This window comes from Gracilinanus agilis, chromosome 6, assembly GCF_016433145.1.
Source record: "Gracilinanus agilis isolate LMUSP501 chromosome 6, AgileGrace, whole genome shotgun sequence".
Lineage (NCBI taxonomy): Eukaryota > Metazoa > Chordata > Mammalia > Didelphimorphia > Didelphidae > Gracilinanus > Gracilinanus agilis.
Window position 1 is genome coordinate 234,214,940 of NC_058135.1, and position 26,773 is coordinate 234,241,712.

Below are 26,773 nucleotides of genomic sequence, written 5' to 3' on the forward strand. Positions count from 1 at the left end.
AACTCTTCTTAAGAGCAACAATAGTTTTACATATATAACTTTGAAATTTTCAATATATGTGACATAAATATATTGCAATATATATTACAATTTATGATATTATACACATATTACATATATACGATTTATATTTCATAAAAATTTTAATTTTGTTTTAAAATTATGCATTTTATAATTATTATATTTTAGGAAAATATATTATACATAATCATATTTACATGTATATGTATATATAAAATATATTTGTGAAGTTTTCAAAGTCTTTTATAGATATCAGCTTGTATAATCCTTCCAGCCAAGCTATAATAATTATTTATATAGAATTATAAATATAGAAATATAAACATAAATATAACAAAATATAATATAATTATTCTCTTAATTTAATAGACAAGAAAAGGGAGACCCAGGAAGGTTAATTAACTTTTCTATCCATAGTCATAGAATAAAAGTGTCAAAGGGAGAATCTGAACCTGAATCCAGAGCTCCCCTAGACCGAAAGCTGTGTTTTTAATCCGAGGCCAAGTCCAAAGCCCTTTCCAAACCATTGTGCTTTCTGTTAGTCCAAGTAGTCTTGTTCTTCAATAAGGAAGAAAAAAGATCTGGTTGCAGATGAATACAGTAGGAGAATATCTTATTAAAGAATGCTGCTGAACTAAAGTGTGATTTACCCTTCTGGGATGCTAACGATATTTTTTCCTCTCTACCATACTTTTCCACTTCTTCTCTGTCCCCCTGTCACTTCTTTTCAGGCTTTCCCATGTAGCTGATAGAGATGAAAAGTGCTGATCTCATATAGTGGAGGCAAGAGCAGCCTGTATATCTCTAGGTCGATCTTCACTTGAAGTAAATGGAAATCATCCCCTTTCCTTGTTACAGACCTCTGCCTCTCCTCTCCTTCCTGTCTTTAGATCAGTCCTGCTGTAGTGTAAGCATTTTGGCACAAATGCAGGAATAAACACACCCACAAAACTAATCATCCTTGAATTATCCTACATGTCATGAATGACTAACATGATAAACAGGATATCCTCACTAGGCGTGACCCATGTGGTGTCAGGGAAGTCAGTGTCATAGATCCTGGGCATCAGATGGATTGGATGTTGGTGGCCACTCACCCAAGCTAGCTTGTAAGTCATACCTGAAAGGAACTCCTAACTTCCCCCCTCCAAGTTCCCCATTCTCCTAATTACCTACACCCTCCAGGTGACTTGGAATAATAGTCAAGACATTGAACAATTTTCAAACATTTAAATTGGAAAAAATTCAAAACACATGTGGTCAGGAATTTTTCAGTTACATTCTTGTAAATATATTTAAAGAAAATTTAGTAAATATTTATTTCAGTTTCTTGATGACACCAGAGAAACTAGATTGGAGTCCTTTGATTCCTGGGAAGCCTTTTGTAAAGAAACTTTAATAACAAAAGCAGCAAAATAAAAAGGGCAAATCAGATATTTCAAAACCAGTAAAGCTTGAAGATATGTTTGGTTTCAGTGTAAAACAATAAACTCCTGAAGAAGCCCAATTCATTTCTAAATGTCATCCCTGGACCTTTACAAAGATTCTTGATTTTAATAAGAGCCATAACTAGGGTAGGGCAACTAGGATTTTTTCCCAGGACACTAAAATTTAGAGGGAGATGAAAGCATGTGAAGGCCTTCAGTAATTTAAAACAATTTAGTTTAACACAAAGTTAGCAAGAAGTTTTAGTTTATAAGAGGAAGCTCCAGAGCTCCTTCTCCCCAGGGGTTTAACACCAGGAAAACTCCTCCCTTAGCCAAAGCGTCCTTCTGCCCCAATATGTATTTTTTCTTTTATGTAGTTGTACTTTGATGCTCTTTCTACCTAACCCCCAATTGCCCTATTCCTCTCACCTGTGTTTTATGTCTCTTGCCATGGTTACAAGCCCTACTAGTTACAGTTGTGATTATAAAAGAGCTCATTCACCCCTCAAAATCAAATCTAAGTAGAAGGAAAAGAGGTGAAAAGTGGAAGGGATCTAGAGATCATGTAGTAGTATAACTTCCTCATTTGACAGATAAGAACAGTACAGCTCAGACAGGGAAAAGATTTATCTGGGATGATACAGGAAATTATTGGCTAAATTAGGATCAGGACAGAAGAGGTCTCATTGACTCTAACCTAGTGCCCATTCTATTATGCCATACTGCCCCAGCGCATAAGAAATTGACATTTTTAGTCTTCTTAGAGAAACAAAGTTGGCCAACCAAAGTTTATTGTGCTTCCTTAGATCCGTGTGTGAGTCTAGGTGACCCTGAAGCAAGATCACAGAGGAAAGGGGTACACATGTAAGTTCCAACTTCAGGGATTTCATTTGCCAATGATGGCTTCTGCTGCATTCCTAGAACCTTTGTACGGGACTCGGGATACACTGGATCTTTGGAGAATATAGTTTTTGCTCAATCATTAAATGTCTACGGGGTCTGGAACAAAAAAATACTTCATCTCAGTATCCCTATTTTTAAGAAAGTGAGATGATGACTACCAGTAGCTCTCAGAGATGAATTATGCTTGCAAATCTAATAAACTTAACCATGGAAAATCCTACTTTTTTGAGTGATTGAACATTTGTTTTTCTTGCCTGAGAAAAAGTCACAGTGGTCTAGGACTAGCCAGCACGTTTGGCTGACTAAACCCAGTTTGGCTTTGAGTGGGACATACATTGTTCTCTGCATTTCTATATTAGTAAATGAGATATTGGTATGTGGTCTCTTTTACATGCAGATCCTAGGATGAGTATGCCACTCTGTGGATACTTGGCATCCTCTGTGTGAAGCCTGGTGTTAGGACCTGGCTCCTAGCCCCACTGATGGCCTAGACTGTACCTTCTCCCTGCTTTCTAAACTAACCTGGCTCTGATCAGCACACATATGTTATTGTCAGCTCTTTGCCAGAATTACACTTTGAGCTGCATTCCAGTCAGCATCTTTAGATGCTCATGAATAAGATTAAGGCCCCCTAAATGCTTTCTGCCCCACAAGGGACAGCCCTTTATCGAGGGATTACCCTCTTGTATTTATTTCTGAAAGCCCTCTAAGCTCTTTCCGCCTTATTATTAGTGAGATCAGCAGCATCAATCCTGAGATGCCACAAAGGGCGCCTTTTAAAACACATTCCCCTGAGGCCACAACTCTCCATCTCCCCCAGGTAGCTGGAGGCCTCCTGACCATTCTCAGGAACATTGCTTACTCTTTTGCTGCCCTTTTCCCCTGCTTCACGTGGAAAAATCCCCAGGATTGTCTGCAAAAGAAAAAGTTGAAAAAGATGGGTCAGGATAAGGTGGGGTTCATTCCTTGTTCTGCCACTACAGGTTAGTTATCCTTAATTTCCATATCCATAAATTGAGCTTACTAACCATATCTAAGGGCGTGCTGGTAAAAAAAACAGCAGATAACTCTCCAGATACACACACACTCATATCCATACACACCGAACACACTTTTACGTTTACAGCATTTGAAGGCTTATAAAGCACTCAACTATCCAGTGTCAGGAGGCTCCTCACTCTTCCTTGCCCAGGACACTCCCTATCCTGAATGAACATTTTCATTGACTGTCCCCAATGCTTGGAACTCTGTCACTCCTCATCTCTGCCTCCTACCTTCCCTGGCCTCCTTGAAGCCTCAGCTAGAGTCTTGCCTTCTCCAAGAAGCCTTTCCTTGTCTTCCTCAGTCTCAATGTCTTTCTTCCGACACTGTCTTCAGTTTACCCCATCAAAATCTTAATTCGATATAGTTACTTGCATATCATCTACTCCCTTCGACAGTGAAGGCAGGGACCATTTTGTTGTTTTCGTTCTTGGTAGCCTTTCTCTATATTTCTTTGTATCTTTGTATTGTTAATCAGTGTCTGACACAGGGTTTAATAAATGCTGGTTGAGTGACTGACTTTATGTACATGGGCTCATTGCATCAGAAGATTAATAGCAATTGAACTACATAAAGACATTTCCGTGAAACGAAATACTAGATTTTCAAATGAAGTCAGTTTGTTATACACTTTCTATTTCGTAGAGACATAAGAACTGGTGCAATTCTTCTCTGGGCGGTACAATGGCATTCATGATGCAAGTACTTAGACTCTGTGGAGTTTAAAATCTGCTAGGAACATGATCTTTTTAATCCTAATAACACCCTGCAAAGGAGATTAGTGGGAAGAATATGGTTATTTTCACTCTAAGGCAGGAGATGCTGATTCAAATGAGGCAAAATGACTTTTCCCAGGTCCATGCAGTGACTTACCCTACCTTCTGGGAAAAAACCCAAGCCCTCCCCGTGGCTCCAGTGTTGCTGCTTCTACTCATATAACCTTCTCTCAGGATTAGAGGTTTAAGATCCCCATTGTCATGATTAATAAAAGGCTATTTCCTGTGGTGGGCTCTGTATGGGGCTCTGGGGGTCCAGGGACATGTATGGTACACCTAGAATTAAAAGAGGCTTACAGTTTAACTGTAGAGTTAAACTCCATGTCTTTTAGACACAAGATGAGATAGTGAAAATGCCCCCCAAGGACACAGACAGTAAGTGAGAGTTGGTGTTGTCTAGAGGAAGGAATGTGGGACCTGAAATCTGGAGATATGGGTTTGATCATTGGTCAGATCCCCTCTCTAAGGCTCATTTTCCTCATCTGTAAAATGGGGAGATGATAATCCTTTTTCATTTAATTTGAATTTTCTTCTCCATTAAAAATAAGATTCCCTCTTTACTCTCACCCTGCTGGAAAAAAGAAAAGAAAAAATAATTTCACAACAAGCATACATAGTCAAGCAAGACAAATTCTCACATTATCCATGTCCCAAAATAAATCTCATTCTGCAGCCTCTCTTGTCAAGAGGCAGATAGCATGTATCGCTGGTTTCCTTGGAATCATGGTTTATCATTGTATGGATCATAGAACATAATTTTTTTAAAGTTTTTTTTATTTTACTTTACCACGTTGTTGTCATTACATAAATTGTTTTCCTGGTTCTTCTTCTTTCACTCTGCATTACTTCATACACATCTTCCTAAATTTCTCTGAAATCCTCCATTTCAGTATTTGTTCAAGTACAATGTTATTCCATTCATGCATATGTCATAATATGTTCCGTCATTCCCCGACTGTTGGACATACCCTCAGCATCTAGTTCGACACTATAAACAGAATTGTTAGAGAAAATACTTGTATGGATGATTTCGTCAGGAAAGCTCTCATGGGAAAGTTCTTTGTAAACCCTAAAAAGTTGTAGAAATATGAACTATTGTGCAGGTAGTAATTGCATATAATATAGTTGTCTTGAGGGATGAGTATGATCTAGCGAAGTGGAGGGGTAAGGGTCATGAGGACTTTCCAGTTAAGGGGAATGTTATTAATAAAAAGATGGGTCAAGAATAGGGGCAGAAGTAATGGGGTATATTCAGAAAATAACAAGGATACTGATTGGGGGTTGGGGGTGGAGGGGGGAGTGAAAGATAAGATGGCCAGGTTCTAAAGTAAGCAAGTCTTTCAGAGCCTGGCTAATGACTTTGGAAAAGAAGATGATTTCTTTACAATATTTACATTGGATTCATTTAATCAGCAAGCATTTATTAAGTATTATGGACCAGGTACTGGGTTAAATGCCGGCAAGTCAGAGACAAAAATGAAACAGTCCTTGACCTCAAGGTACTTACAATCTAACCGATGGATTTCTAATTAAGATCTTGTAAGTTTTGAAAACCCTGTGTGGATTTGAACCTCACAGCAATCTTGTTGGGGTACTTACTGCCACGGTTATTTTAATCCACATGGCCAGCAAGTCAGCTTTTAAGCTTTTGTTACCTTTTTATTTCAGATATAGACATTGAAATTCAGAGAATTTATTTGTTCGAATTCATGCAACTCATAAGTGTGAGAGATTGCCTATGAACCTAGATCTTTGTGATTTTGGCCCCTGAACTTTATCTACATCATGGTAGCTTCTTATTTAAAAAAAAAAAAAAAAAAAGGCTTTCAGAAAGATATAGTTTGGGGCCATTCAATCCATTGCTCCAAGAAAGAAAAAAGCCCCTAATAAATGACCCTCACTGTGTCCATGGGGGCAACCTCTAGGTGGCACAATTGTTTAGTGATTGGCAACATTGCTAGCTAGAGGGGACATTGCCTGCCATAGAAACTTGTTAATTAAACTTTGTCTCTTCAAGAGTGCTTTCTGTCCCTGGAAGGCTGGTGTTCTCACTGCACTTCAAAGACACTGTATTTATTGTTACGCCCCCTTTCTCATCTCTTCCCCCTTGCCTAAAATGTCATACTGCTATTTACCCAAGACCTTTCCTCCTCAAGGCTCAGCTTGTGTTTCCTGACTCTTCTTGAAGCCTCCCTTGAATGCGCCATCTTTTGTTGATCTCTGTTTCTGAACTGCTACAACATTTAGAGTAGCCAGGATCTTCTTTAATATTTTCTTAGTGTGTCAGGTTTGCCTGGGTAGGAGAGTCTGGCCTAATCTAGTAAAAAGAATACTAGGTTGGGAATTAGGAGATCCAGTTGGCAAGTCATCTCAGCTGTTTGAATTTTAGCTTCCATTGCTTTAAAATGGGTAGAACAGTACTTAGGCTGACTGTCTCACAAGGCTGCAGTGTAGAAAGTGCTTATTAACAACAGAGCTATCTGGAGAAATGTGAGTTATTATTATTTTTTAAAAACTCTTATTTTGTCTTAGAATTAATACTAAGTATAGGTTACAAGGCAGAAGAGTGATTAGGGCTAAGCAATTGGGGTTAAGTGACTTGCCCAGGGTCACACAGCTAGGAAGTTTTGGAGATCAGATTTGAAACCTGGACTTCCCATCTCTTGGCCAGACTCTTTATCTACTGAGCCCCGTAGGTTCCCCTCATTATTTTTCACATAGATTCATTAAAGTCTTGACTCTTGATTTTGCTTCTTATTACCTGTATGATCTCAGGCAAGCTACTTCACGTGCATTGGCTTCAGTTTCTTCTAGTGCCTGTTCCCATTTCCACTAGGTCTAGGCAGCTCTTATTCTTGTGTGCTTCCACCAATGGAGAAGATATCTGAGATGTAAACTCTGCAAAAGAGCTGTCATGTTATTAGGGACCTGCTGGTCTAATGGCTGAGGACTGCCATCCTCCAACCCCCAAATCCCCAACTCCTGAGGAACCTGAGCTTGTACTTCTCTAATCTTCACACACTCCTGCCTCGTGTCTTTCTCCTGGCCATCCCCCCAAGCCCAGAATGCATTTCTTTCTCATCTCTGCCTCATGGAGTCCCTCTTTTCCTTGAAGAGGCAGCTTAAGATCTATCTTCTGCATGAAGCCTTTCCTGATACTCTCAACTGCTAGTCTTTTGTATTAATTACTTTGTATATCTATTTATTCACTACTATATATCACTACTATATTATTCACTGCTATATATACTATCATTAATTACTTTGTATATCTATTCACTACTATATATCATTTCTTTGCACATATCCTTATTCACTACATTATATATCATTAATTATGATAATATTTATATATAAATGCATGTATTTATATATAAATATATGTATAAATATAATAATATCATTAATTATATCATTAATTACTTTGTACATATTTATTCACTGCTATATGTCATTAATTACTTTGTAACTCTATTTATTTGCTTTATATTTATGCTGTGTATATCGTTGTATATTCTTGTTGTCTTCCTCATTAGAGCATAAGCCCATTAGGAATAGGAATTGTTTCATTCTCTGCCTCGTATCGCCATGCCTGTCACAGTACTTGGCATATAGTTGGTGCTTAATAAATGGTTGTTGCTTGATTGATTTTGGCTTAACCTGCCCTGTTCCTTAGGTCTGGTGAAGCCAGCTGGAGTTTAAAAATGGGAGGTAGGCAGAATTTACTGACTGACACACTTGGAAGATTGCCCTCAAAGGCTTACGTGAAAGCCCAAAGAATGTCTAAAACCAATGTAGGTCAAGCATTTTTCTGGCTTGGTGGTTGGAGGACAAGTTTGAGCTTGCTTTCTGGTGTCTCAGTTTTACTGAGGGGTAAAATGGGGAGAGCAAATTTCATCCTTGTGGATGCTTGGGAGGAATGAGCAAACGTCTCTTGAGGAGCCTTGAGGAGTCCCTGTGTTGATGAGGATTAGGTGAGCAGGAGGGCCAGGCAGTGAGTGCCTCTGGGTCCTGCAGGGCCTTGGTGCTGTGTGTGCCCTGCCTACGGTTTCCCTCACAACTGGCTGCTCTCCACTGCCTCAGGCTTGCTGAATGAATAAGACTCATGCCACAGTCTTTTCATAAATAAGACAATTCCTTGTTTATCATCTTTGTGGGTGGTAGTAGGAAGGAGAGGATGTGGAAAGGAAGTCTATTTTGAGTAAATCAGGCCTGTTGTACCATAGATCTCTGAGCTTTATAGGAAGCATCTATTTTCCCTCCAAGAATTAGCTGAGGATTGAGAATTAGCTAAACGTAGATGGATTTACTGATCAGCACAATGCGGCAAGATCCAAACACCCTCTGTCTGCGTTAATGAATCGCAGGCTGCTTCTGACCACTTGTTTTTCAGAAGTCATTTCTGAAAGCTTATATAAATTTTTTTTAAAGGTAACTTAATGGAATGAAGAAAAGGTACAAAATTATCTATGGGCGATGTTCGAGGGGATATTAAATATTGATTTATCTCCTAGTAAGAATCATACTAAAGAATGAGGCTTGCCGTCAAATCAATTTATCCGGAATGCAAACGGTATGCCTGTGTTTAGTACAATGGACAAATGAATCTTGAAAGAAGTAGGAGTACGAGGAGGCTGAGCATTTCAGCTCCATCAGACGGCTTTCAGAATCGGCAGAGAGAGAACTCTCCTCTCAGATGGAACGGTTCCTAAATATATCATCTTGTTTATATTAAGACTTGTCTCATTTCTTTGGTCCAAGCAGCCTCATCATCCAGCCCTTCTTGTCACACTACCAATAAAAGAGTAAAACCCACAAAGCTCCTACCAATTAGAGACTTTCATATTCCCACATTCTAATGCAGATCAGCCAAAGAAAAGAGAACTGGTCAGCTCTGGGAGTCTTCACCAATAAATAAATTAATTAGTTTGGCCATCCATTCATTTATTTATTTATCTGTTTGTTTATTTGTTTGTTTGTTTTTGCCCGCTTCCCCTCTACTGTCAATGTCATCCTTAGAAAGTCAGCTTCTCTTCAAAAGAGAACGCATTGCCCTGTGTGAGGTTTGACCAATGGAAAAACAGAGTCTTCCTTGCCCTTTCTAGAATGGAAAAGTTGCTCTCTGCGAGAATTTGTGCGAGTTTGTTTTTCTATTGAGACCAATACTTCATGCAAAATGATTCTAGCGATACTTTGGGCACATCACATTGGGGGTTTCATACTTCAGAAGTTGGACTAGATATCCTCTGAGGACTCTTCTAACTCAGAGATTCTAGGATTAGATGACATTCATCCCTATAGCTGCTAGTATTTCCCCCAGTGATTTTAACAGTAATTGTTCCACCTAATACTTAACCCCTTCAGTTGCTAATTTAATTGGTCTAAAAAGGACCACAATATACCATGTAGGACTCTGTGATCAGAGGGAAAGAAAGGCCAAATGTAATAATGTTCACATAGCAAGAAAATAGAGCTGGTCATTTTGTGTGTGTGGGTTTCCCCGCTTAAACTCAAATTGCTAATTTCCTTATTAGCGAACTCATTAGATAATCTGGTATTCTGAGAGTCCTTTAACTGAATGTATCACCCTTAAATAGGTTTTCCATTCTCTTGTTTGGAGGGCAAAGGGCAGACCTACTGTTTTGAATTTAGAATAGGCAGATGGGTTCCCAGGATAAGTTAGGTGTAGCTTTGTGTACAGAGAGAATAGAGGCCACATGATACCATCGTAGAATAGAGTGCCATCACTTCACATTCTGTGGGTAAAGCTTGGATTAGTGATATGGAGACAGATCCTTTGAGAGCCCAAATCTGAGTATGTGGTGTTAAATACCTTTTCTCCTCCGAGCACCTACATCCTGACCGAAGAAACCAAATTTGTTATCTTTGGGCTTTTGTTTTGTTTTCTAGGCCCAATCAAAAGTTCTGTTCCAGGCTTAGTACTACCTGGCTGTTTAAATTCTTTGCTGAGAATAAAAGGAGAAGATTAATTTCTGAGTTCAAGAGAAATAAATTCTCTGCTCGAGCTATGCGTGCTGTTGCATCCTGTAATGCACACTGCATCTCAATGGGCAACCTAGGAACATAGGGGACAATAAAGGCTCCCTCAAACATGATCTAAAAAATCAAAACAGGGTTTACCTCCCACCCCCTAGGAGAGGAACGTTTTTCAAGTCCCTCTGCTATTGAGGATTATCCAGAAAGGGCAGGTGATTTTGCCCTTTCCGTCACAGGCAGAGGTACAAATGAACATTTGTACCGTGACATCTCTCTGTGCATTGGGCTGGGCTGGCTAGCCAGCCGATGACAAATGGGGTGATGTGTGGAGAGTACATCCCTCATTTACATCACATGCATAATGTACTCACACTAGCTACGATATGAGATCTGTGGGCCTGGCAGTGTTGCCTAACACACATGGTAATCAGCACATTTTCTTGAGGCTGAAATAATCAGAGGAGCATGGCAGCGATGTGGGAACAAGGGGAAATAACATGCCGTAATGATGTTGCGAGCATTGTTCTGTTGTCATCCCTCTTGATGTGTTTGCTTTCCCTCGGAGCGGGACAAAGGAACCTTGAATTTAACAGAGTCAAACATGGGAAATGGAAAGCCAGGAATGCTTTAGGCATCAAGTGCCAGCCCAGGAAAACAGAGAACATGGCCCCAGCTATAGGGTCAGAGATTTACAACTGGAAGGGACCTTTCGGGTCAAATAGTTCGGCAGGTGATTAGAGAGGCTTCCCTAGACTAGTATAGACATAGCGACAGAGACCAGTGACACTCCTTTCAGCCTCCGATGTGGGTCTGTGTGTGCTTAGGTTTATTTCAACTACAGGACAGATGTGCAACCTGGACAAAGAACACCTCTCATCTTTCAGTTGTCTGTTGCTCTCATTTTTGCTCATATGAAACACAGACCTAAGTCAACTCTAGTTACTAAGCTTCTAATTAAGAAATGAAGTAGAATCAGGTTTTCTTTCAAATCGTGGCCCGATGCCTTAAATATCCTATTCTTTTCAAACATCATCCTTAGCCTAGAAACATCTTTATCGTTTCGCAGTTTCATTAAAGGGATAATAATTTCATAGCATTTCTTGCCTTAATCGTTCAAGATTTTAGCAAGTGTAGTCCTACATATATTTGACAAAGCAATTTGCCAGTCCCTGCTCTACAGCCGTTTACAGTATTCTCAAATAACTCTTACACATGAGTTCAGTCAATAATTGGAAGCCCAGATGTTTGAACCAGATATAGCAGATACACTGGAGCTATATTTTAAACACAGCTACTTTTCCTTTGTCTGCTAATCAGCTTCACAACGTTGCACTTGGCCATTTTCAGCTGTGCTCTAATTAAACCTGGAAACACATCTGGCACAGACGTACCCTGCCCCACCTCCAGGCATGAGAACATACACCCATGCCCGCTCACTTGGGCCCTCACTGCACATGTGCATGGCTGGGTGCGTTCCTGCCTGCCCATATTTCTTTCTATCGTCTAAAAAGTAGAGGGACTTTTTGAAGTTGAGCCACAGCATCCTTTGTCTTTTTGAATAAGGAGTTTAATTGTAGATTAGTTCTCTCTCCCCTCCCCTGATAATTCACACTGTACATTTTATTTGGAAAATTGATCACTCTCGGTGAAAAGCCAGGCAATTTCTGAGTTTGGTCTTCAAGCATAGCTAAGGTTCTTTGTGAAAGATAGATCACCTGTGACCCCCAAGTACAACAGGAAACTGCATTTGGAAGAACAGTGGGAGGAAGATTCTAATTTAGCCCCCTATTTATTATTATTATTAGCCCCTTGATTCTTCCTTTGCAATCAGATATTTTCTCACAAAACATCCGTCCCATTTTTTTCTTGTTAAGTATTTTCCTCCTTGCTTCTGTCTGGCCATTTCTCCTATGTTAATAATCTCTGTTAGTCCCCTCTCTTCTGACTCACAGGAATATTGTGAGCAAGTCTAAGTCATTTTCTGGGAAACCAACCCAGCGAGACTGTTCTGAAGGATGTTTTTTAGAGGTGCCGTGGATCCTGGTTCCGGTGAGGAGTTTTTTAATCTGTATCTTATTTAGTCTGGCGTGCAGTGTGACACCACTTAATTGCATGTTATTTTGTGGTAACAACAGAGTAACTACATGTTAACTCTGTTGGAAGTAATGGTAATTATACAGCCATTGATATCAGTTCTCCCACATCTTTGGAGAACCATACAATTAACACATATCACCACAGTTGGGCACTCTGTCTTTTGTCCTACATGAGATTACTGATACTGGAATACCCGTCTCTTTTTCTAGAATATTTAGGTGACCTGTAAGTGTTCTTTCTTCACCTTTGAAATAGCTTTCCAATTTTAGTAACAATATGAAAATGTGATTTTTTAAAATGTTAGTATAGATCCTGAAAGAAAACTACTTCCACTACTCATTTGGATTTCAATAAATCAATAATTAAATGTTTATTAAGCATCCATTGTGTGCCAGGCATTGAGCTAAGCTCTAAGGTTAAAAAAAAAGGGGTGGGGGAACAAAAGAGAGTCCCTGCCCTCAAGGAACTTACAATATAACGGAAGAGAGGAGCAGATCCAGTTTTTCACTTAAGAATTCATATTTGACTTCTTGTAACCCATTCTCCAGGCATCAGTGAGGAGGAACAACCCTAGCCATCATGGAATTAATCACTGACTTTCGAATTGAATAGCTTTTTTCTTACCTCCCCTCCCCCATTCTTTTCATCGGAGGAGATTTTAATTACAGAAATAGAGATGTGTTCTGTCCCAGACCCAACATAATGGCATAATAATGCCATTTTTAAATTCCTTCTTCCTCTCCCTTCCAATTTTCACATGCTTCCTTCTCCTCCTGCTCCCAGTCATCCTAGTGGACAAAACCTTGGATATGCAGTCATCAGAACTGGTCTGGACTTCTGCCTCTTCCACTGTAGCTCCTGACCCTGGCCAACTCACTTTACCCCTCTGAATTTCAACACAATCATCTATAAAATAGATAAAAAATGCCTACCTGGCCAATTGCATGAATAATCAAATAATTGGGAAAAAACATGAAGAATCATTCTTATATTCTTTTTCTTCCTTTCTCCTTTACGTTCTTTTTCTCATTCATCTTATTCATCCCTATTCCCCCTTTGTCCTTGGGGGGCAAAATGTGTTTCTCCTTTCTTCCCTCCACCCCTTTTCTGCAGTTCTCTTTCCCTTGAACCTCAATCAGGAACCCACATGCTGGTCAAGTGAAGTATGCTAAGATACCTTATCTTGTCCAATACATACTGAGTTGCACAGATACATTTTCTCTTCCATTCCTAGTTCTGCTTCCTTGAGGAGGGGAGGTAGACCCAAGCCATAATTCTTTGACTCACTCTCTGAGGTAATTTTACCATTTACTTTCTGAGGTCACTATTCTCTCACTAAGAAACTGTCATCTGTGAGTTTTTCAGAAAACACGATTCCTATTAGCAGACCTCCTTTTATGCACTTTACTGCTATTTTATCTTCCAATACCTAATGTACGTCTGTTACTTCTTTAATATTTCACCTTGTCTCTGTAATGAGGGGGCTGCACAAGATGATTCCCAAGATCCCTCCCTGCTTTGACATAATATGCTCTCTGTTCTAAGACCCCTTCTAGTTTGGAAATTCTCTATTTGGTTTTCTCTAGAAGCTCTCCCAACTTCTTTGCTCATACTAGTGATACAGTTTCAGAGGTAGCAGACAAATACTTTTTGGCAAAGAAGTGTGACCATAGTTTGGCAAGTCTATGACAGACAGATTAGTTTCTAACATTTTCCTTGAGAAGATGAATAATTGCACAGAGGCTTTAAAAAATGCCATGGCAAAGTGATTTTTACCAGTGCTGCTGTAGCGTGGGAGGGAGAGAATGGGCCAGTCAGATTTGCTTCAAAACACTGAGCTGATGTCATGGAGAGAGCCCCAGACTGGGAGTTGTCAGGGTCCTACCATCTCCAGCCCAAGTATTCCTAGGAGACTAGGGAAGGGCTCAGATGGTGGTGTCAAGTACCCAGCTGTTGTTAACCTTGTGACACTGAGTTATCATGGTCCAAACCCTTCCGGGCTCTGTTGGTTCTAAACTTCTGGCAACTTAAAGTCTGGGCCAATTTACAATGCTCCCCCAGAGTCATATAAATCCATGGAGAGCCCCTTTGGAACATCAGACAAGCGCTGCCCCGGCCTACTGTCCCAGGCATGCCAATAGAGATGTTACCTGAAGTTCTCTGTCTCTTCTCTCCTTCTTGTGGTTCCCCCCACCCTTTATTCCACCTCCCCATCGACAGTCTACTTTCTAGACTCAGTTAAAATCTTTCCAGCTTTTCCAGCCTTCTTAATTTTAGAGCCATTTCTCTGATATTTTCTCTTATAAATACTGATATCCCCCCACCTGCCCCTGTCTCTCTGTCTCTCTCTCATTCATACATAGTTATTTGTATGTTGTCTACACAATTAGAATAAGAACTCTGCCACGGCAAGGCACTATTTTTGCTTTTCTTTATATCCTCAGCATGTAGTCCAATACCCCACAGAAAGTAGGTGCCTTATAAATACATATTTACTTGACTTGACAATCAGTCCTACAAATAACTGTGTGATTGACATATCTCCAGACTTAACTTGCTTTTTAACAATGAAAGCGAGGGGTTATTTTAAGTAAAAATCATGTTAAAATTAAAATATATTTTAGATTATATGCATTAAACATCTTTTTAACTCTGTGCTATGCTTATAATAATGTATGGCTTAAAGAATATGCTTTTAAAAGTCTTAATTATAATCTGAATCTTAGCTGCCAGATACTGGCAAAACAACTGCCCAAGGTGATTGTATTGGACTAAATATTTACTCCGTGTCTCCTTCCAATTCTGTGCTCAGACCAAAGATGATAAAGTATTATTAGCCCTTTATATAAGCGCAGTTAACCAAGTTTTATAATTTGTAATGATGTGTTGATTGGGGGGGAGGGGATTCTATATCATTTTACCAGAGGATTTTCTATAAATTTGTTACTGAGTCAAGCAGTGAATGAGGACATGTTCGGAGACAGCTCTGTATCATGCCTTTGTGCTCCATTAAGAGTTGGAAACCGCATGAAAGTAGTAGTCTGCCGACCACACAACTGGTTATGCTTAAGTCTGAACGCTTCATAACTCTAACTACTGGGGAGTTGCAAACTTATAAATAACCTTGCAATTGGTTAAAAACCATATTAAAACCATATGAACAGAGACATAAAGCATTTGGTTCAGGGAGTTCAGTAAGTACCATATTCCCTCTGATCATAACTTGATTCAGTACTTTGGCTCCATGAGTGTCATACAGATGGGTTCAGGACTAATGTGGCTTTGTGATTTTGCTCTTCTTGGGCAGAAGCAGAGGACTGAGGATATTATAAGAGAATGAGCAAGGTGGCATCCTTGTTGGGGTGGATGGAGAACCCTGCAAATGTTGTGGAAAACTGGGTTTTAGAGTATGGGAACACTTTTCTTGGTTGCAAATCAATTCAGTATTCAATAAATAGGACAGCGAGGTGGCAGAGTACATAGTGCTGATTCTAGAGTCATGAGGACCTGAGTTCAAATATGACCTCAGACATACATTAGTTGTGTGACCTAGGAAAGTCACTTAACTCTTATTTGCCCCAGTTTCTTCATCTGTAAAATGAACTGGGAAGAGAAATGTCAAACCACTCTATTATCTTTGTCAAGGAAACCCCAAATGGAATGACAAAGAGTCAGACATGACTAATGGGCCAAAAAATTTTAATTAATCAATGTACCTACTATGTGCCCAGCATTGGAAATATTAATGATAAAAATGAAGCAGCTCTTGTTCTCAATGAGCTTATATTCTTGGGGGTAGATTGAGAGAAGGCAGGTATATACTAGTACAGTATAGTAGTCATCTATTCTAGAGAATACTAGAACCCCAGGGAATTAGAAAAGGCCTCAGAGAGGAGAGAACACTTAAAATGAGTCTTGAAGTAAGCCATGGGTTCCAAGAAGTGAAGGTAAGGAAGGATAGTCTTCCCAACCTGGGAGACAAGGCTTACAGAGGCATAGAGGAAGGAGATATGCAGCATTGCATATGAGCAACAAATCCTGTGCCACATGATAAGGAAACAATTAGGGACTACATTTAGTGGCAAAGCATCTAGAGCTAGGACATATCTGGGCAAGGAGGAAAGTTATTTGTCCTACAAGAAGAGTGTCAGCACAGAGCAACAGTTACAGACTGGGGAAAGCAGTGGTCTGACCATGCATAGAACTTTTCTTAGTTCTTAGGAGAAAAATATCCTGTAACTTTAGAAAGAAAAAAAGAACCTTGGACGTGGCTTTTATTATTTGTTCTTCCATTTATTAGCTGTAGGAGCTTGGGTAGTTCATTGGACTCTGAACACTAGTTTTCATCATCTATAAAATAATTAAGGGTCTGGACATCATGTCCTCTAAAACCTCTTATATTTTGCAGTTCTGAATTTGGTAACACTGATTATTCACTCTCTTAGTGTGAATCAGCTTGTTTTTTTTTTAAGACCCATAAGCACTTTCTTTATAATATCCTTGCAAAATGAGAGGCAGAAGAATTATTATCCCCACTTCCCAGATTGTGGTAAATGGCAGAATCATATAGTAGAGAGAGAACTGGCCATTGGGCCAGAAAGAGATAGATTTAAATCCTGCCTCTGGCACAGACATGCAAGGAGACCCTGGGCACATCTGAAGCTATAATACATGAAGTATTCTGGATGACTCTCTAAGATTGTTTTGGAGAGAAAGTGCTGACATGCATTGGTAGGAGTTTCCTCATCCAGGGAGTAGTTTATGCCAGTGAAGTCATAGGTATAGTCCCTGCTCCTTCCTTAAACACTGTCCCTTTATCTTGGACACTATCCCAAACCCTAACTCTATGCCTTACAGATGTTGGGAGCCAGAGTTACAGAGTCAAAGCTAGGAGGAAATTCCATTTTTGTATCCTTCACCTTTTTTGGCATTTGAGTGAAGCTTATAGACCCCTTCTCAGATTCATATCAAAACACATAAACTAAAATACATGGGGTTACAAAAGAAACAAAGTATAGTTATCCCTTCTATATTGTGACTTTCTGCATCATCATTTTGATATTTTGTGGGTTGGCATAAGAAATTTATTGGGAGTTTTGTGGAAGCTGAAGATGACACACTAGGGCCAGCAGATGACACAGAAAAAGTTGAGAAACTCAGAAGTTCATACTTAACCCAGAATTTATAATAAGTTACAGTAAAGCCCCCATAAATGGAAAAGAAAAAAAATTCAGATGTCTTCTTTGGTATGAAGGGAGAGCCAAAAAATTTTATGTGAATTTTCTAGATTGTGGGGTTACTGTGAAAGTAACCCATATGATGAGGAAGGGATAACTGTATACTGAATAAAATCATCAAAATATATTTTTTAAATGATCATATTATGGACCCCAGCTAAAAGACTCCTGTTCTAATTCAACTCTCCCCTTTTGTCTGATTAGAATACTGATGCCAAGAGAAGCAAAGTAAATTGTCCCAGATACCTCTTGAATCCTGGTCCTCACTCACTTGTGCAAATCTTTGTTTGTGACCTGTGTCTGTATCTGCGACTATGTCTTTGACTACATCTGTGGTTATATCTGTCACCATATCTTTTTGGCTGTCTTTACCTGTTTCTGTATCTATGTCTGTGACTATGTCTGTGCATTTGCAGTGTCTGACTGTATCTCGGACCATCTATATCTGTGACTGTTTCTGAGTCTGTGACTGTACCTGTGATGTATAGGACTGTGTCCATACCTCTGACTGTGTCTATATCTCTGGCTGGCTGTCCTATTCTGTGTCTGTCTCTGTCCATTTGTCCAGTAGACCTGTGATTTCATCAGAGTAGGGAATCCTCTGGTATGGAACTTCTCACTAACCACATAAATCACAGTATCATAGTTCTAAAACTATCTGGAAGACACCTTCATTTTATATGAGGAGACTCAGTCTCAGAGTGGTTAAATGACCTTCCAGAGCTCCCAAGATCAGTAAGTGTCTGAGTTGAGACTTTCTCAGAATCATGTTTTTAAATGCCTAAAATAAAACAGGTAGGATTACAAAGGGAAAGCAATTATATTGATATAGTTATTACAAACAAAAGAAAGACCCCAGTTTAAGAATAATCCCTGCTTTTAAGACTTGATCCTTGGGTCCAAGAATTGTGGATTTCCTTTGACAGAGACCAGGAAGTTGGGAAATGGTTTGAGGGCAGGATTAGTTTGGTTTTAATATGATAAATTAGGTGGTACTGGAGATAAGGGATGGGAATTGGAATAGGATCTAGGATTTCATTGAAGTAGGGAGCTCCTAAGAAGGAATTCCTTCCTCCAATGTAGGTCAAATCCTCTCTTTACCACTTATAGTCTATAGAGTTGTCCGGAAAAACAGGCTCAGGGCCACACTGCCAGAATATGGCAAGGGCAGGGATAGAATCCAGGTAGATTTGATTCCAAAGCCAGGTCTCTATTCACTATGCCCCACTGTCAGATACAAAAACATAATAGTGGGAATGTTCAATAGGCAGCTAGAGATGAAACACATTAGGGTAAGAGGACATCAAAGTAATTACTGAAGATATGAAAATAGATGACATCTCAATATTTTAAGGGATTTTTGAATTTTTATCAAGATAAGCCATATAATTTTTTCCCTTTCTCTCAGATTCTCTTGCTATCAAGGTAAAAATAAAATACAAATGATGGGGATGTAATATTATCTTTTATTGCAAATTTCAGGGCATAGTAGAAAGAGCACTGAAAAGAGTATAAGGAGATCTAGGTTCTAGTTCTAGCTTTCTGTGTGACTTTTGGCAAGTTCTTTCCTCTTTCTAAGCCTCACTTTCCTGATCTATAAAATGGGAGAGCTGGATGACATCTGAGGAATCTCCCCATTCACATGTTGTATGAGTATGCAAACTTTGCTTCTGATTTAGATTTATTAAACTCTTCTGGCTAAATTTTGGTTAAATCAACATATAATTCCCAGGAATTGAAATAAAAAAACCTGCACAAATCTCACAAAACACGTTGCACATTTTAAGTCTGAGAGTACCAGAGACCAGCAGTTTTGTTTACTGACTTCTCTATATAAACAGAATAGAGATGGTAATTAACTAATAACCTACATATGGGTTTATTTAAGACAGCTAGTGTAAAGTAACCTAATTTTAATATATTTTACATGTGAAGACAAGATAATTATTCATACCCATTGTAACTAGAATATTGTCTTTAGCATATATAGATATACAAACATTTTTTGTGTGTATATATATATATGTATATATACTGCCCATTTGGACCCTTAGGCATGCACTATGGCTTCTGTGAATGACCTATTTTAAGCTATTATTTAGAATTGGCTTTTTTTTTTTTTTTTGGTTGAGAGGGAAAGATTTCTAACTGCTTCTGAAACAAAACTCTTGAAACGAAGGACCTTACATCATTGCCCAACTACCTCGGCTTAAACGAAATAGATTTGTTTATAAAAACTATAAAAATAACGAAAAAAGGACATTCAAGGTATCTGCCATTTTCCATCTCTGTCTTCAGCGTCGGTTTCAGATGTGGAGAAGGGGAGCATGAGGGAATAATTTGAAGCCTGGGTACAGGCCGATCGCACTGGGTAATCCAGAAGGGAGGGGTGCCCAGTGTATGATTCCACTCCATTTATTGTTCTTTGGGAGATGGCTGCAATCAGTCATCTTCTTGCATATGTTTTGAAAAAAGCCTGTCTCGCTGGCAAGTAAAATGTTATTTAAGCACAGCATCCACTCTACTCCTGAAACAGTTTTGCCAAACTTATCCAAGTATTCTCCCATGCTTAAAGATGAAATAAATATCATTTATAGCCAGCCGTTTGCTTCAGCCTATATGGAATGTCTTCCTGCTCCCTTGATCTAAGTGTCCCAGTTTACATTATAGCCTTTATTGCCTTGGTTTGATGGAGTGATCAGTAAAAATTTAATGACACTATAAAATAATAAAAATGTCATTAATTTACCACGGATCTCAGATGCAGGGGCTGTAAAGTTACATTAATAAACAGAATATTTTTTTACAACAAAAAGCATTGTTACGTGGGAACATATAAATAACACACATAAATTTAAGAGCAATTTTACTGTTAGCACACACATTATTATGGAATAGCCAATAAGTGTATAAAACATAGTATATAAAATTTTATTAAAATATACTGTGCGCATCAAAAATTCAGCTTTTATCTAAGTGCAAAGAAAAGCCATTATTGTGTGCTTACTGGTTCATGGCTCTTCTTTCCCCAAGATCACAATTTTACATTTGTTGCCAGTCACAGGAAGTTGCCCGTGTTTTCTGGAAGAAAACCGGCTTCCAGGACTTGCCGAATGTCCCAGATCCCCGCTTCCCCGGTGCCCGCGTGCAGGAGCCCGATTGATCAGGAGCCTGTCCCTGCCATGGAAGCGAGGGGGGAAAGTTGCTAATTTCATGCAAAGTTAAAAATAATGCCCAAGGGGTTGGATGGTTTGTTCAGTGACTCTGGAAATCAGGGATAATAATGTAACAGTCTATCTGTCATCCCTGAGCCAGCCCAGCATTGGCTGGGATAATCTGTGAAGATGATGGATGCCACCGGCTTGTGGCCTGTAACGTTTAACATTCATCAGCTCTCACTAAAGGGGGCTTTATCATTTAAATATCTTTATTTAATATGCAGCATCTACCTCATACATCACAATTTCAAAGCACTTAGAGAGCCAACAGGCCTACCAACACAGCAGAGCCGACTTTAATTTTTTTCCATAACTTTTATGTTGCCTGCATGTTTGTGACTGACAATGCATAAATAAGTGTCTAATCACACCCCAGCATGGAAAAAGGAACATTTCGCTGCCAGGCAGAAGCCTGGCTGTTTGTCCTGGAGCTGGGGGGGAGACGGGATGAAATGATCAATGAAACATCGCCATTTTCAAATTGTCTACAAATATCCTAGCCCTTGGAGAGCTTCCTGGGTGGGAAAGGACGCGGGGGTTAGCGAAGGGTTTGCCACACGCAGTCTACAGGCAGAATTCTCCCCACAAGACTGGTCCCAAAGTTCACATGTCGTGGAATGGAAATCTTGTGGCATCGGTGGCTCTAGCCTCTATTTATAAGGCTTGACGTCCAGCTCCACCAGAGATAGTCTGGCTGAGCTCAGCTGCCCAGCGTCCGATGGGTGTTGTTTTCTAGTGACCAGAAACTCTCCTGTTCGCAGTGGTGGGGCTGGCAAATAAATATTCTCCACCGTTGTTTCAAGCAAGGACAAATGGATGCCTTTCTTCTGGGGAGCGCAGGGAAGCTTCTCTCTGTCAGGGCAGAGCTCTGTAATCTCAGAGGCCAGAGGAAGAGTGTTCATATTGAAAATATAAAGTGCTTTTATACACGAGTCAAAATCATCTCATCTGTGATCGACTTTTTTAAAATTTGGGGTGATTTTTCTCTGGCCAAAAATACTGATATTTTTATGAGAAAGGCTCTCTGCTGAAGAATATGTTTTGAATGAAGTGAGAGAAACGAATGATTTGAAGGGCATTTTAGAATGTATGTGGAAACATGCATGTGTATATAGGCTTACTTTGGTGAATGGTGACACCAAATGTTTTATTTTTTTTTTATGATTAAAAACAGGCTCCTAGGATTGAATTGTGAGAGCATTTCATTTTTATTTTTTAAAGAAAAGATATCATCATCATGTAAGCTTTGTTGTCTTAGGATTTTGCACACTATGGCATGTAATTTTCCCTCTTCTCCTTCCTTGTCAAAATATTGATATTCTTTCAGGAACTTTATTTTATTTTTTAACAGCGAATATTTCCTGGTAAAATCAAAGAGAATGACTGACTTGGAAAGATCCTTGAAATATGCATATTGATGGATAGGATGGCAAGGTCTGTTGATTTTCAGAGTAGAAAGTTGTTCTCCCCCCTCTGCAAAAACCCTGGCAAAGGTTGTTCTGCCAAGAAGATTGCAGGTGTCAAGGCAAAACCCCTTTGCATTTAACTGGGGAGAAAGCATTCAAATGCAAATGTTTGCAATGAGAAACAATTCGATAAAAAGGTTGAATATTTTCCTTTCCTGGTGCTTATGATAGTTTTAATTTTTTTTTTCCTTTCCCCTCTTGCAGATCTAAGCCTTATTAGAACCTGAACATTTGAGATGTTAGAAATGACTGTCCCCACGACTTAGATATAAAAGCAGCTCTTTACATTTACTATATGGTGCTTTATTTTATAACAGGCCATTAGGCCTTGCACACTCTGCCATCCTTGCACAGCTGCATTTTTATACAAGAAGGCGTCACTGAATCCTACTCCCGATTGTGCTCTTCATCCCATTCACCTTTTCTTCAGATGTCATATCCAGGGAAGCCATCCCACATTTGCCTGGGTCTTCCTTTCCCCTAGTTAGAAAAAAAAACCACAAAAACGTAGTGTCACGATTTTTTTTTTGTTCCCTAACCAAAAGAGTCCTTGAACAACTTTCCCACCTAGAAATTCTCCAGCAAACTAAGGCACGTAGAACCAGGTCTGAACTGTGTCTTCCTTCAGTGCAGATTTAAACATATTCTGTGCTGAGGGGAACGGGGAAAGCTTCCTGCACAATTTGACTGATGGGAATTAATTATAGAAATATAATGATATTCAAAAAATAATCATATTAGAAAGCACAAACGTATTGAGACTGTACAAATGAGGCACAGCAGCTATCAAGTAATTGTATGTTTGCTCTTTAAGGATATTTCCAAGTTTCTAAACATCTCCACGAAGAGAAAACTCAGAGCGTTTCCATCGAATGCCTAACATGGCTCAGTACGGAACTAGGTCACTGAACAATAGGCTGAACAGCAATCAGCACTCCGGGGCTGCATAATACATTAGGAAGAACACGCAGAGGCTGGGCCAGTGTGGAACTGGGAGCTGGTATTTCATGTCTGTAAATTCAAGCTGACATGACATTTAATATTGTTTCATAGTAATGCACCACAAGGTTTCATTCATTCACAAGCGCATCACCATGCCAAGTTTTAGTCGAAAGAAGCAACGAGGCTGGGGAGGGGGGGATCTGGGGGTGTTGGAGGAAGACAGGACTTCTTCTGCTCCTGCAAACAAGAACACTAAATTAGTAATAACCAGTGAACACTTTGCCACTGATATCCAGGGAGGGCGGCCGCCAGGAGTCCCATGGCGCAACCCCCAGCCCCGTTGGCCCCTTGGAGCATCCTAGGCCCTGCATCCTTTGAAGAACTGGGTTAACAAGTAAACTGCCTTTCTTTCCTTTTTCCTCCCGCACTGGCAGGTCCCAGGCAGGTCTGAACTCTCCGGGGCCCCCTGCTTTGCTAGGAGCAGTGGCCTCTTATTCACTTCCCGTAGAGGCTCAGTTCAAACTCCTAGGCAAAATAATAGTACCGACGCTGTCATCTGCTATTCCTCCTTTGAAATATTTGTCTTTGAAAGCCTCTTGCATAAAATTCAGACTTGTATTTCCTCAGGAGTACAAATGCAAACTATGATCTCTAAATGGCAAAAAACGCCTCTCCCATTAAACTTCGCAGTGTGTTTTAATAGGAATTGCTCTTTCAAGTTTTGCGTTTGAGGCTGGAAGAGGCCCGATTGGATTCCTTTTCGTGTAAGGGAGGAAAGCCAACAGAGGGAGAAGCGGGTGATCCAGAGCCCACAGGGTTCCTGGCTGGGGTTTCTGGCCTTTACCTGAGCTGTCCCGAATGTGGCCCGTGGGCCAAACTGGCCAGAACTGGCTGTGCCAGATTTCCAAGCTTTCCACAGCTGGAGTTAGTCATCCTTAGCCTTTGAAAGTCTGCGCTTTTCACCTATGAAACAAGAAAGGCACAAAAGGTGGGAGAAAGTGTGGCTGTTCCTAAAATCACCGCAGCTAAATGGTTTTTCTTCTTTCTTCTAGGAGAGAACACGCTTTGAGAATCTAGGCCCCCAGTTAACAGGGAAGTCAAATGAAGACGGGAAACTGGGCCCAGGAGTCATTGATCTGACCAGGCCTGAAGATGCCGAGGGTGAGTTGCTGCTAGAGCAACACAGATCTTTTCTTGCTGCTCCTAAAATATGGAAAGTCATGTGTGACTAGTAGGCTAAGGCTGATCTTCTTGGGAGCCCGCTCAGTTAAATATCTAGCCAAAAGGGTAGATAGTACTAAAACCCATCTCTCTTCTCCATGCCTTATGGTGCTAACAGGGGATGGATGAGGGTTGTGGCGGTGGTGGGGGTTGAAGAACAGAACTGGGGCTTTCCTTCTGAGTTCTGTCTCCAAGGGTACCTCATGGACCCATTTGTGTCATTTGGAGGGGTTTGGTTTTCTTTCTTTTTTTTTTTTTAACCCTTCTCTTCTGTCTTAGAATCCATACTATGTATTGGCAGAAGAAAGGCAATCAGGGTGAAACGACTTGCTCAGGGTTCCACAGCTAGAAAGTGTCTGAGGTCAAATTTGAACCCAAGACTTCTCATCTCTAGGACTAGTTCTCAATCCACTGAGCCACCTCATTGGCCCCTAGATGTGTTTTAATAAAGCTTCTCCAGGTAGAGAATTTTGCTTACTCTCCCAAGAAAAATGTGAGAGAGTGATTCTGACCCTGAGATGGATTGTGGGACCTAGCAAAATTTGTCTTGAGGAACCAGGCTGGTGCTTCATAGCAACAAGCCCATCTCCTGCCCGATCCAGGGTCCTGGTTCATTCAGCCTGCTGCTGAAATCTTTTGAAAGCAGTGATGAAAAGGAAGGCCCGCTGGCCTAATGGACTAGGCATCTGTCTAAAATATTGTCATGAGTTCCTGATCTTTTTTGGTTTGTTTAAGCCCACAGCAGCAAATCAGTAGGACGTGCTCCCTAGGGACCAAATACAATTTATGGGTTGGATCAGCACTTAGGGAGCAACACTGCCTGGTTATTGACTGTGTCATCATCACAGAGCCCTGGCTGCTTTTCCCCTTAGCCTCTCTCCTTTGGCCAAAAACCCTCCTACCAGTCAGAGAAGATTAATTTGTTCTTTTCAGTGTAACACAATACTCACTCCTGTCTCTGGCCCCAAGCAGAATTCTTCCTTTTGCCTAAGGGGAAAGAGCCTGGCCCTCACCTCCTCCCCCCCCCCCCTTTTAAACCACAGCCCTGTCTCTGTGGCCTAAAACATTCCAAAGCAGTATCAGAATTGGACAAAACTGCTGGAAGGTGCTCAGGTACCAACCCAGGAGCCGGTGGCAGAAATGCTAAGAGATAGCCAGAAAGTTTCCAGAAAGCAGCCCTCTCCTAAGACAGCAGAACAGGGTAGTATTTGGTTACAGTGCCGGGCACATCACTGCTGCTTGGGAAATACTTAGTGGATTTTAATTCAACACTTTTTAAGCAAGAACCACAGTCAAGGCCTTGGGGGATACCAGGATAGATATGGCACAAGTCCTGTTCTCAAGGAGCTTCCATTCTAATTTGGGAAGGACAACTGCACCAGCAGCTATTGTGTAAGGGAGGAGAGGTCAACAAGAAAGAGATCACTTTCACTAGTTTTTTTTGGTTCATTTGTTTGTTTGTTTTTGCGGGGGTTGGGGCCAGGAAAGATTTCAAGGAGGAGGTGTCATATGAGCAGGGCCCTGAAACAAGGCTGATATTTTAATGGGAGGAGACTGACTGGAATAGGAGAGGAAGTCATTCCAGGGATGGAGAGCTTAATCGGAGCAAAGGTATGGGGAAAAGCTGTTACTAGAGGGTTTGGGGCTTTGTCTCAGGGTGCCAAATTTTGAGACTCCTGGTGGCATTTGCAATCATTAAGCAGTGTAGAAACCACAGCATGTAGCACCTAGCTAGCAAGAAGAATCTGTATAAATAGGAAGCTGCCAGAGAGTATACTTCCGTTCTCTCCCCACAAAAACAAAACCAGACAAAACCCTGGCTGTCACATCCCAGAGAGGCTCTTCCTCAAACCACCCTGCTGTCCACAGGAACAATTGGCCCACCTTAAAAAGTGAATTTGAAGTCATTTCACACTCCTTATCCTGGATAAGGTTTGTGTAACCCCAGGTGCAGAAATTGCTAGCCATATGGTTGGGAGTGGGCAGAGGTTAAAGGGAATAGTCCAGTGTTTCTGGTATTTAGAAGAAATAAAACAAAATAGCATGAAAGAAGACTATACAGATAGATTGGAGCCAGATAAGGAGGACCTTGAATACCAAATTAAAGGTTTATCCTTTATTTGGAAGAAAAAGTTGAGCTGTTGAAGGTTTTGGGTAGAGGAGTGGCATGATCAGTACAGAGTATTACAGAGGAGAAGTTGAAAGCAGAAAAAAAAGACAACAGTTAAAATACTAACAACTGTCTAAGTGAGAAGAAATTGAGGCATTAACAAGAATGAGAAGAGGGCTAGATGCGAGATATGTTCCGGAAGTTGATGAGAGAGAAGGGGATAGTGATGGAGGGAGGGAGGGAAGGAGGGAGGGAGAGAGAGAGAGAGAGAGAGAGAGAGAGAGAGAGAGAGAGAGAGAGAGAGAGAGAGAGAGAGA

At 40.3% G+C, this 26,773-nt stretch overlaps 1 protein-coding gene across 1 annotated transcript in view; it reads left to right on the plus strand.

Moving 5' to 3' along the window:
• The window catches only part of SOX6 (SRY-box transcription factor 6), a 676,476-nt gene that overhangs the window by 605,111 nt on the left and 44,592 nt on the right, over positions 1–26,773 (plus strand). Inside the window, exon 14 of the mRNA XM_044680896.1 lies at positions 24,178–24,286. Coding sequence (XP_044536831.1) covers positions 24,178–24,286 — 109 coding nt within the window. The remainder of the gene's footprint in view (positions 1–24,177; positions 24,287–26,773) is intronic.